General features: G+C 41.5%; 1 protein-coding gene across 1 annotated transcript in view; it reads right to left on the reverse strand.

The window, feature by feature from the left end:
* LOC146064270 (putative cation-transporting ATPase 13A4) overlaps window positions 1-12395 on the reverse strand; it is a 143069-nt gene that overhangs the window by 62026 nt on the left and 68648 nt on the right. The window contains exons 13-15 of the mRNA XM_083177554.1: window positions 11352-11413; window positions 8183-8336; window positions 1793-1879 (exon numbers count right to left, since the gene is read on the reverse strand). Of these exons, the coding sequence (XP_083033680.1) occupies window positions 1793-1879; window positions 8183-8336; window positions 11352-11413 (303 nt within the window). The remainder of the gene's footprint in view (window positions 1-1792; window positions 1880-8182; window positions 8337-11351; window positions 11414-12395) is intronic.

The following is a 12395-nucleotide window of genomic DNA, read 5'->3' on the forward strand; positions in this document are numbered from 1 at the left end:
TGTTAACTTGTACTGTTGTGTGCTATGAACAACACACAGTGGGGTATGGTTAGCAGTCACAGTACTGTAGATATGTAGATACAGTAGTACAATTTAAACATGCTTGGGATAGGCATATTGATATCCTTACAAAAAAATAAGGATCAAATATGGTTTGAGGTAACATGTTTAAAAAAGGGGCAGACTAGATGGGCCAAGTGGTTCTTATCTGCCGTCAAATTCTATGTTTCTATGTTTCTATGGCTAGCAGTCACAGTACTGTATGTACAGTGGGATATGGCCAGCAGTCACAACCATATGCACAATGGGGTATGGCCAGCAGTCACCGTACCATATGCACAGTGAGGTATGATTAGCAGTCAAAGAACCGTATGCACAGTTGGGTATGGCCAGCAGTCACAGTACCATATGCACAGTGGGGTATGGCCAGCAGTCACAGTACCATGGGGGTTATTGCGGTTTACACGCTCGCATGCAAATTCGCATGTGCATGCGAAGGGTACAAGTGGCCACGGCGAACAGAGTGTTCGTCAGTGGCTCACAACCACCATTGCGGCTGGGGGGGCGTGATGTGGTGGCGGGTAGTCGTGCCCATGGGAATGTTAGGTACTATGTTAATTTAAATGCACTCCTCTTATCTGCTGCAATTGAGCATATAACTAGCAGTAACTATCATATGACTATCATATACTATAGCTGCAACTTGATTTCTAAAGATTGATAAAAAGTAATTTAAGATCCAGTATACATCAGATGTATATACCACCATGCCATCAGCTCCTTCTGACCTTAAAGGGACATCCATTTGGATTTTAAATGCTGACTTATTATTGGAAGCTTCCATTTCATTGTTTAATAATATATACAGGTTGAATATCCCTTATCCAAAATGCTCAGGACCAGGAGAATTTTGGATAACGGATTATTCCGTCATTCGGAATATTTTAATATTTCAATGATGCATCTTGAGGTATCTTGCATTTATGTTGTACATACACATCAAACACATGAAATAAACACAAATATATTTTATTTGTGCATAAAACAAGGTTTCAAAACCTGAAACAAAGTTTGTGTACAATCTCAGGCACTGAATTTAAATGGCAAGTAATCATTGTCTTGCACATATATAGTGGCAGTTACATATCATTATGTCCCTGGTAAGTTTTTAGCCAAAAAAAAAATTTTTGTTCACTTTCTGGAATGTATGGTTCTCGGAAAAATTTGGATAACGGATATTCGGATATGGGATACTCAACCTTTATTCTCTTTGATCCTTATCCACCTAATGGGTTAGGTTTAATAGGAGAGATTCAGAAAGTGAGAGATTTGGTAAAAAATCTTCATTTTTTTTAAAGCGGCAATTATTTACACTTCAAAATTAAACTGGTTATGCAGTATAAATTATTGCTGCCTTAAAATACTGGAGATTTCTTACCAAATCTCTCACTTTCTGAATCTCTCATCTTATTCATTTTCCCCATAGTGTTTATGGTATAATTCTTATTATGTGTATATGAACGTTATATTTTTTATCAGTATATTAAATGTTTGATTTATTTTATAAAGTATTTGTGATTTAACAACCCATAACAGTCTGGCTGCTTATTTGCAATTAGCGCTGAGAAGATCTATACTTTTACGCTAAGTGCTTGTGAGGCATTTAATAACAACAGCACAATACAAAGATTATGTGCAAAATTCCAAATAATAATCTGCTGTAAAATGCGATCAATGTGTGAAAAATACTAAAATATTATTTGTAAATAACAAAGAAACACGTTGGACTTGCCTTTTTAGCTTCAGGTCCAGGCTTTACCATTGTGCAGCTAATCATATGACCATCTTTATTCATTGTAGTCTCATAATCTTCAAGTTCCTGTTATGAATAAGCACAGCAAACAAAAAAGTGATTATATTTTTGCTAATTGCACATTTGCCTACTTTCCCTGAGTGTCTGGGGTGTGAATTAGCTCACACACAGGGGGAAATTTACTAAGAACACGAATACGATTGTTTGTATTTGTATTCTTAATACGAATGAATACGAATGCATACAGCAGTTTTAGCTGTATGCAAATTCGTGTTCCGCAGGGGAATTTACAAAGCAGTCAAATACGACTGGTTTCCTGGGGTCCATCGGTCCGGTGTCCGGGGTCCGTGGTCCATCAGTCCGGGGTCCGGCCTCCGAAGAAATCCTTGTGTGGACCTGTGGAAGGAAATCCTACTTACCAAGGTCCTCCGGCGTAGATCGGTGCTCTTGGTTCCTCCATAGTCCAGGGATCTTCAGAAAAATAACAAACCGCAAACCCAACAACCAGTGAATTGGAGAGCCGCTGAAGTTTAATCTTCATTGCCTCTCCCCCGAATTATTCTGTTGGCCACCTAGCGGCCAATCAGGAGCGATACTACTCGGCTCCTGATTGGCCACTAGGTGGCCAATAGAATCATTGTATAAAAAGATGGACCCCATCCTGACTGGCCACTAGGTGGCCAATAGAATCATTGTATAAAAAGATGGACCCCACAACATCTTCAGCGCCTCTCCCCAGAATGATTCTATTGGCCACCTAGCGGCCAATCAGGAGCCGAATAGATGGCCGCTAGGTGGCCAATAGAATCATTGTATAAAAAGATGGAACCCATCCTGATTGGCTGCATGGTGACCAATAGAATCATTGTATAAAAAGATGGACCCCAGGACATCTTCAGCGCCTCCTCCCGCCTCTCCCCCTAGCGGCCAATTAGGAGCCAAATTTCTCGGCCCCTGATTGGCCACTAGGTGGCCAATAGAATCATTCAGGGGAGAGGCAATGAAGATGAAACTTCAGCAGCTCTCTAATTCAGTCTGCGCTTTTGTCGCGTTTGCAGTTTGTTGTTTTTATTAAGATCCCTGGACTACGGCGGAACCAAGAGGACCAATCTATGCCGGTGGACCTTGGTAAGTAGGATTTCCTTCCACAGGTCCCCAAGAGGATTTCTTTGGAGGCCGGACACCGGACCACGGACCCAGGACACCGGATCGATGGACCCTAGGACACCTGGAACCTGCACCACGGACCCCGATGGACCCTAGGACACCCGGACCACGGACGATGGACGGGGGACCTCCTACGCGCTTAAGATAGGTTAGTATCAGTATGTATGGGCTATGTATGTATTAAAGTTTTATTTTTCATATGTGTGTCAGTGTGTTTATTTAACTATTTCTATTACTATTACTACAAGTTTAATGCCCCGCATGCTGGGACTTGTGGCTCCCCAAGTCCCAGCATGCGGAGGCGGCTTGCTGGAACTCATAGTTCCACAGTATTAGACAATTATTTTTTTTCTATGTTTTACTATTTAATCAGCCCGGTACCCAACGCCCAGGGGAACTGGGGACAGCACCTTCATCCTGGGCAGGTAAGTTCTGGAGGGGGGGGGGGCCTTCGTTGGGTAGGTCCCCACTCCCCCAGGACCCCTACCCAGGCTGACTGGTCGGTAGAGATGAATGATTTGGCTGGGGGGACTTGTATAAAAAGTCCCCCCCCCCCCCCCCTGGCTGTAGCATTACCCTGCTGTCTGCTTGGGCCTGGGTCTGGTTCTTAAAATACGGGTGACCTCCTATTAATTTTGTCCCCCATATTTTGGGAACCAGACCTGGCCCTGGAGCCCTATGTCAATTGTTCCCTGATTTTTTAAAACCAGCCTCGGCTCTTTGAGCTTGGTGCTGTTTACAGCCGTAGGGGGTGAACCCATGCCATTTTTTAAATTTATTTATTTTTCTTCTTTTTTTTTTTACACACTGAAGCCTGCACGGATCTGACCGATCAGTGCAGGCTAAAGTCAAATACGCCAGGAAAATGAAGTGTATTTTCTGGCGTGTTTGGCCGGCAATTACGGCCGTTTACTGGTAATTAGCGGCCATATTTTTAATACGGCCGCTTAGTAAATTAGGAATCACCATTCTTTTGAATGGTGATTCCTATTCGTATTTTCCGATGGTGCATACATTTCTTGTTTGTAAATACAAATACGAATGTGCCAAAAATACGAATACGAATATGTGTATTTTTGGCACAGTAAATGGCAAAAATACGAATACACCTAAAAAAATCGTATTTTACTATGCAAATATTTTTTAGGTGTCTTTGCCTTAGTAAATTTCCCCCACAGTGTCTACGTAGAAAGTCAAAAGGTTGACATGCACTAGGTAAACATTGACAAAAGGTCGACATAAACAAAAGATCAACATGAGGTTTTTTTTTTTTTTATGTCAATAGGCAGTATTCAATGAGAAAAATTCTCCGTGCATGGCGAGAGATTTTGTCTCTCGCCATGCACTCGCCCTGTTCCGGAGGGCTCGCTGCCACTCCTGCTCCCACTATTCAATGTGGTTAAGACTCGCCGCCACTCGCAGCAAGTCTTGACCCCTGCAGCGGACGAGCGTCCGCGGCAGGGAGCTGGCAGGGAGCCGGGGGACGGTGGCAGCCAGGGAGATTAAAGTCTCCCTGGCTGCCCCAGAACATATGTGGAGGGGAGGAGGGCTCCCCGGGACCCAGGCAGCACAAGCTGCCCCCCCCTATAGCCAGCGGGGGACCCAGTATTCACTGCACCTGATCGTGCATATGTAATGATCGGGTGCAGGGAATATATGAATATCTAATGAGTGTCTCGAGAGCTCCGGCCCCCTGCTGGCTGCTCTGTGTAAACAAAAATATTATTTTTTTTTAAATTAAATATATATTCATGTGCTATAAGCACATGAATAAAAATAAAATGCCCCGTCACAGAAAAAAAATCCTGATTTTTTGACACCAAAATAAAAAAAATACCTTTTAGTTTAAAAGTTCACATTCCAGTTCTCCATGAAAAGATGGAGAATTGCTACACGGAGAGACACGGCGAAAATCACTTTAAAAGACGGCGAAAATATCACATTGAATAGGGTGGTTCACTTTTGGAGAGCAAAAGGCTCCTTCCAATGCGAAAATAGCACAAACTCGCCATAAAACAAGGCAAATTTTTCTCATTGAATACTGCCCAATGTGGGCACCTGAGCGCATGGAACCCAACAATTGTTGTGTATACCACTGCATGACTCACTTTGCTCACTATGCTGCATTCCCAATCAGAGTCCACATGGATTGTAAATCATGAAAAAGACATGGTAAACTCATGAAATCCCATGTTGATCTTTTATCAATGCTAACCTAGTGCTTGTTGAGCTTTTGGTGTCGACCTATCGACTATCTAACCTATATATTGTCTGTGAGCCATACCGAGTGTCTGAAGAAGCCTCAAATTTTGAGAATTTCACAAACTTGCATGGAAAGCTACTGCTTTATCCATTTGTACTGTACAGGGTAAACTAATACAAGGGGATTGATTCTCATTTTAGTTAATGCAGGGCCATAACCTGTGGACGCAGAGTTTGACAATCCTGAATAGAAGTATCTGAACATATGCTATCTTTCCACCAAAATTAGGGATAGATTAAATTATCTTAATTGCATATATGACCTGAGATTTTGAAAACAACTATAATACTACTAATTTCTACTGACTGAAATATCAGGCTCGTGTACAATAAAAGCGAAACAATGTAAGCGGCGCTTTAAGGACTACAATTCAAGTATCAAAATAAATTTTATTTATTTAATATCCTTTTCTTTATATAAAAAAACAATAAATGCAATATACAGTAACACCGGCCGGCAGAAAATTTAATTATCACAACATGTATAGACAAAAACTATTTTTTAAAAACACATTACTGCATATTCAGAAAAACCTTTTTTGTAAACACCTCCAAGGTTATAGTATACTGGCTAATAAGCCTTTTGTAGTCACCCAGCTGGGTTTTTTTTCTGATGAAGCCGCTTACGTATTGAAGGCGGGGAAACGCGTCATCTCACCGTCACTTTCTATCACTGCCTACCACTCAAGCCGGGGAGACAAACGCCGGAGCCGGGAGTCCTTGAGAGGGCTGCATAATCGGGAAGACCAGCAGCCGGGGACCCGCTCCAGGTTAGCCGCATCTCTCCCCAAGTGGATTAAAAATCTGAACCCTCCTGCCTGGGTCCAACGGAGCTTAAGTTTTGAGCAAATCTATTCCTTTTAAATCTTACAAGTTTGGCTGAATGAGTGAGCACTAAACAGCTTGTCTATAAGTTGCCTGGTCTAAAGACTAACCAAACCACCTAGTGTGACTGACTAATCCGCTTACTAACCCAAATAACTGCCTAATGTTGGATGAAATTGAGAGCTCTACTTATTTTTCCCAAAGCAAACAGGACACTGTTATAGAATATTAAGTAAATTATGCAAAGCCTCACCCAGGGCTAAATGAGCCTCTAAAAAAACCCAGCTGGGTGACTACAAAAGGCTTATTAGCCAGTATACTATAACCTTGGAGGTGTTTACAAAAAAGGTTTTTCTGAATATGCAGTAATGTGTTTTTCAAAAATAGTTTTTGTCTATATATGTTGTGATAATTAAATTTTCTGCCGGCCGGTGGTACTGTATATTGCATTTATTGTTTTTTTATATAAAGAAAAGGATATTAAATAAATAAAATTTATTTTGATACTTGAATTGTCCTTAAAGCGCCGCTTACATTGTTTCGCTTTTATTGTTGTCCATTTTAAGGGTTGAGTATCCCTTATAAGCGGCAGCTGGGACTATAATTAGTGCCCTGCGCTTGGTTATAATATTTGATTTCGTGTACAATAACTCAGGATTTCCTTCAGTGGAAAACAAGTATAAGTTTGTATTGTATAGTTGCACTGTTTGAAGATAAAGGGTGACATTCTATGGGTTGAGAATTAATTTTTTGGCGATTATTAGTAAAAAAAAATGTCGATTTCCTTGAAATCGCATATATAATAGGATGCGCTAAGGGCCGGATATCGCATATTCTGTGCGATAACTCATGCGTACTGAAAGTGTTGAAAAAAAATCGCACTTTTATCGCATCCAGATGTTTTCGTACAGAAAAGTATACAAATCGCTTATTTAATGAGATGCATTTTTGGAAATCGCACATTTAAGGTGTCTAATAATAGCACTTTTTTCAGACCAGGTTCTGTTGGGCGATTTGGCCCAGAACTCACTTTGGTCAAGTGCACAAATGGTTAATTTCAACACAGGTGGCCTCAATTTCACTCAGAAACACCCCTACATATACCCCAACATCATTAAGGACACCTGTGAGGGTTTGAGACATGGAGATTTTGCAGAGTGGTTTGGAGTTGCTGATTTGTGATGTGGCCCATTTGGAGGAGCTGCGCAGGAAGGAGGAAGCTGCACACCAGATCCAGGTACCCCCCCGACTACTGCGTACCCCACGTATGTATCGTGCTAGGCTGTACCTGGACTCCCTCTCGGATCAACAGGTTGTGGGGATGTTTAGGCTGAACCGCAATAACCTGTTGGACTTGTATGAGCAGGTGAGAGATGATTTGGACCCTTTCGGGGGGGGCAACTATATATATATATATATATATAGGATGGGGATGCCAGCGGATCCTCCACCTCCTCCTGCTGAGGTTGGTCTGCCAGGGCCTGGTCTGGGGCTGGCCTTGCTGTGGCCATGCTGCCTGCCACACTGCTGCCACTCCCTGTAATGGAGGACGACCTCAGCAGTCCTCTGCTGCCTCTCCCACTGGCTCCTCTTGGCTGGCTGCTGCCACTGCTCCCTCTGCCACTCCTCACTCTGCCACTCCTCACTCTGCCACCAACACCTCTTCCTCTGCTCACACTGCCACTGCTCCTCTCCATGCTCCTTACTTCCTATCAAAGATTGAAATGGCACCAGTGCCCCTTTATATAGGAGGTGTGATGCATAATGGAGGGGACTGAGGTGGGCCAATAGGTTAGGGGGTTCTTAGTCATGCGGAGACAGTCTTGTAAATCGCACTCCGGTTGGTCCAAAACTCGCACATGACCGGCGGAAGAAATCGCACTTTTATGTGTCATAAAATCGCACCACTTCGCGCAAATCGCACTACATTGCACTTTTTAGCCTCCTAAGCGCATCCCATTAAATATGCAATTTATTACTAAAAAATGCGATTTCAGAAAGTGCGAAGAGCGGCGATGTGGAGCAAGATAAAAAAAATGCGCTTTTATCTCATCCCATAGAATGTCACCCAAAATGTCCTATTTTTGAATCGTCTTATTATGATAAATCACTTACCCAACCAGTTCCTTCAAACATCTTCAAGTCCAGTGGATCTCCCTGTAATTTTCCATCCAGCTTGATAAGTGAATGACAGGTAGTCATTGCTTCAAATATGCGGCACCAATTTAGAGTTGGGTAAGAAGAACTGAAGGAAATCTCATCCTGAAAACTGAAAAGATTTGTTGTAAATAATGTGTGTCATTGTATGTGTATCTGGCTACATAACAATGTGATTTGCATAAAACTGAAATGTAATCTACATAACTGACTAAGGGCCAGATGTATCAAGCTTCAAAAAGTAATTAAATGGAGAGTGATAAGCAAGCAGACAATCAGCTCCCAACTGCCCTGTTACAGGCTGGTTTGAAAAATGGAAAAAAAAAAAAACATTTGGTATCCCAATTGCACACTGAGTGAAAAATGACTACATAATAATCAGATAATACAGAGACCTTGGTTGCATATATCTGCAGATATAGGGCTAAGCCGTACATCAAGGCATCTCTGTCACTGGGGGTCCCTAATACTGGGTATGGGGTGTGGGCCCCCAACATGCTGACACAGGCTGAGTACTCCAGGGCAGCACACAAATGAAAATTAGTAGGGGTTAATAAGAAGCACATAAGTGCTATGTAGGGAAGTGAAAGTGTGATTAAAATACAAAATATATACAATGTGATGGGAAAAAAATAAGTGTTAATAAAGTGTTAGGGTGTGCTAAGCTGGAGCAGACCAGCCCTAACAACACAGGGGGCACCACACTCCCAAACCCATCCTAATAGCAGTAACATATATGTCTGGGCTTAATAGCCAAGTGTAAGGCCACATGATAATGGGGTTTAACATCTGAGAGCCAGCTTACCTGGAGATACCCCTGGCTTCTCCAATGGCACTCAGGTGTCAGCAATCCCTCCTAATGCTGACCCATCTATGCCTCTCTCAACACAAAAGTGTTGTGGTTTGAAAAATGACAGGTAAGAGCTGATTGGCTGGTTGTTTATCACTGTCATCTTTATCACTTTTTGAAGCTTGATACATCTGGCCCATAGAACCAAACAGAACCCCCGCGCTCTCAAAAGGAACATTTTCACTGACCTTGATACAGGGTAAGTGCATCCATTTACTATTATAATACTGAAAAACCTTTCCAATCTTTTCCATGTTTGATAAACAGCATAAATAAATATATTACAACTGCCCATATAAATAAAATGGCAAACTATAAATGATGAACAAATTAAGTTTATGATTTATTTGCATTCATATTTAGGGCATGATTCAGACCTGTATGCTAGGCTGCATATACTCACAGTCTAGGGAACAGTTAAGCACCTCGCAATTTTGCTAACCAATTTAGCTGGTGTCTCCCATGGAGAGCACATACACACACACACACAGATTTGTGCTAAGCAATTTTGCTAAGCAATTTTGCTTAAGCAAAAAAAGGCTGGGAAGTTGTTTAGAATGAGAGATTGCAATCAGTATCTCTCATTTTGTACAAACAGAGAGATTTGCAGTCATTTGCTAAGCAATCTGACTAGATTTTGACTGCATGCACTGACTTAGTTAGCAAGAGATATTTAATCTCCCGGAGCATACACACTGAGAGATCTGTGCTTACTTTCTAAGCAATCTAGTTAGATTGCTTAGAAAATAGCACAAATTTGCTCCATGTGTACATCCCTTTAGTTCCTGCTTTCTCACAACAAACTTTAATCAGCTTCCAAACTGGCATTGCGTATTCAGATAATTTGCGTTTTTTGTGCACACCCCCCCCCTCCCCCCCGGTGGTGTGAAAAGCTACGGATAGTATCAATTATCTTAATTGCGCACATGTCATTATTGGCCCAATAATATCAATAAAACATAACATGTTATTATTGGGGTTAAAAATCAACTTTTTTTATGTAGAGTATTTGAAATGTAATTATTATTTATATCAATGAAACATAATCACTTATTATAATACATTTTTTAGGTAAATTCATATTACCACAAAAACTATATTTTGCTCTTTTTCTTGAGTGTTTATGATTCAACTTAATTTATTCGCTTTTATAATTTTACTTTAAAAGAAAAAAAGCAAAGCAACCATCTCTCACCTTATAAGGGCATTTATTTCCTGTAGCCCACTAACAGCCTGCTGTATGATTATAGTAACGTTTTCTGGAGTCCAGAAAGGTTTCCCCACTTTCTTATACGCTTCTCTCAGGCCACATTTTGTATACAATTTGTGCATTCTCGCCACGCCTACCACAAATTGACATTTCTAATTGGCTCTCCCATTTTTGGGTTGTGCACATTTGCAGGCTCGCACCTAAGGGATGATTAAACTTTGATCAGATGGGGCTGTATTCCAATGGTGGGGGTGGGGGGGTCTGCACGTGTGCGTATTTACGCATGTGTAGACCCCGGGGGGTAATGGCTTTGGGGAGATTCCCCTCTGGAGCCATAGCTCAAGAGGTGGCAGGTGGGAGTGGACAGCGGGCCGGAGCAGGGGCATGCTCAGAGATTAATGGGCATCCCGATGAAAACACTAGGCATCCCCCTGGAAATGCAGGGGGCCGATGCCTGCTGGGTGCGGGTGGGTGATGTTACATGACGTCAGTGCCTACCCCCTTTTCGGCCATCTCCAGTCAGTTTTCACTGACTTTTATTTTCAAAGGGGAGAGAAATCAGTCCATGGATGGCGATCATTGAATGATTTCTGTCCCCTTCAGCCGCATGCGAGGGGATGTGTTCTCGGACACATCCACTCACATGTTACCGAGGGGATGCGGGCGGCACTGGCTGCAGCGGGGTGGGCATTTGCAGGAGCAGCAGCGGCGAATATACGCTGCCGAGCAAGCGGGTCTGAATCAGGCCCCTAATTGGATCAAGCTCTAGATCTACAGCCATCGGTCCCGCAGAATGTAATCCTTTTCTGGATATAAACAATTATATTTAAATATAATTGTTTATATTCATATTGTAATTGTGTAGTTATGTATTTATTTAACTTTACAAACTATTAAATGTCCTTAATGATCTCTCATGTTTTGCAATGTCACTGTATGTTCTATCCTATGTACTGCGCAGTAACACCATATGCTGGCCGTATAAATGAACGCTAATTATAATAATCAATAAGAAAATATGTAGCAGATGATCACACAATCTGTTTTCTTAATTACTTGAAACTTACCGACTGTTATCACAAGGAAGAATGCCATATAAAGCTAGGATGTCTTCTGTCAATGTGCCTGTCTAGGTAAATAGAAATATATGCATTAGTTCCCTAAAGTTGAGACTGTGAGTCCATTCTATGTACTACAGTGTAAAATGTTTCCATATGCCCAAAATTACTTTGTCATTGTTTAAATGAATCATATAGTAAGAAATAATTGAAGTTCTCTGAGCATGTCTGGCTGAGTACAGCTGGGTTCGCAGACAATGACATCACAGCTGGACGGATGCCTTGCCAAAAATATTGAGTGGCTGATTAGTAAGTATTTATGCCTACTACAGTAAATCGGCAGCTGTGCCAGCAAATCCTGCGCTTGGTTGAGAAGTCAGCCAGGTGTGTACCCAGCATAAGACTGGATAGGTAAAAACCCTAAGGCACATTTATAGAGCTCATTTTGTTCTTAAAACAAATGTGTGCAGTTGTGCGGCTGGGTCTGAACCCAAAAGCAAAATGGTCCCATAAGCTCCTGTCTTAGTTAATGAAGAACTATACATACCTACCCCTGAAAATTTGATTTATAAGTGGCATGACATGCGCATGTACAGAGGCGACAACGATTAGTTGGAAAATAAATAAATATCATCTTAGCACTATGTTGTTGGTGGGGAGAAGATTTTTCATAGCAGTCACAGTAGTAGAAAAGTTACACTATCATTACAAATTAATATATAGAGACCAAGATCTACTAAACTTGTATTTATTAAATAATATACAGGTTAAGTATCCCTTATCCAAAGATCCGTTATCCAAATTATTCCAAAAACCATACATTCCAGAAAGTGCTAAAATAACTACTGGGGACATCTGTAACAGCACTACTGGGGACATCTGTAACAGCACTACTGGGGACATCTGTAACAGCACTACTGGGGACATCTGTAAGAGCACTACTGGGGACATTGAAGGGTTAAAATTAGAAATCCATGTAGCATATAAGAATTTGCACGTAGACTGTTTTTCCATGGTTACATTGCAAGGTCATTGTAAGCCTGAGCTTGTCTT

This window comes from Crinia signifera, chromosome 3 (genome assembly GCF_055691185.1).
Source record: "Crinia signifera chromosome 3, ASM5569118v1, whole genome shotgun sequence".
Classification (NCBI taxonomy): domain Eukaryota; kingdom Metazoa; phylum Chordata; class Amphibia; order Anura; family Myobatrachidae; genus Crinia; species Crinia signifera.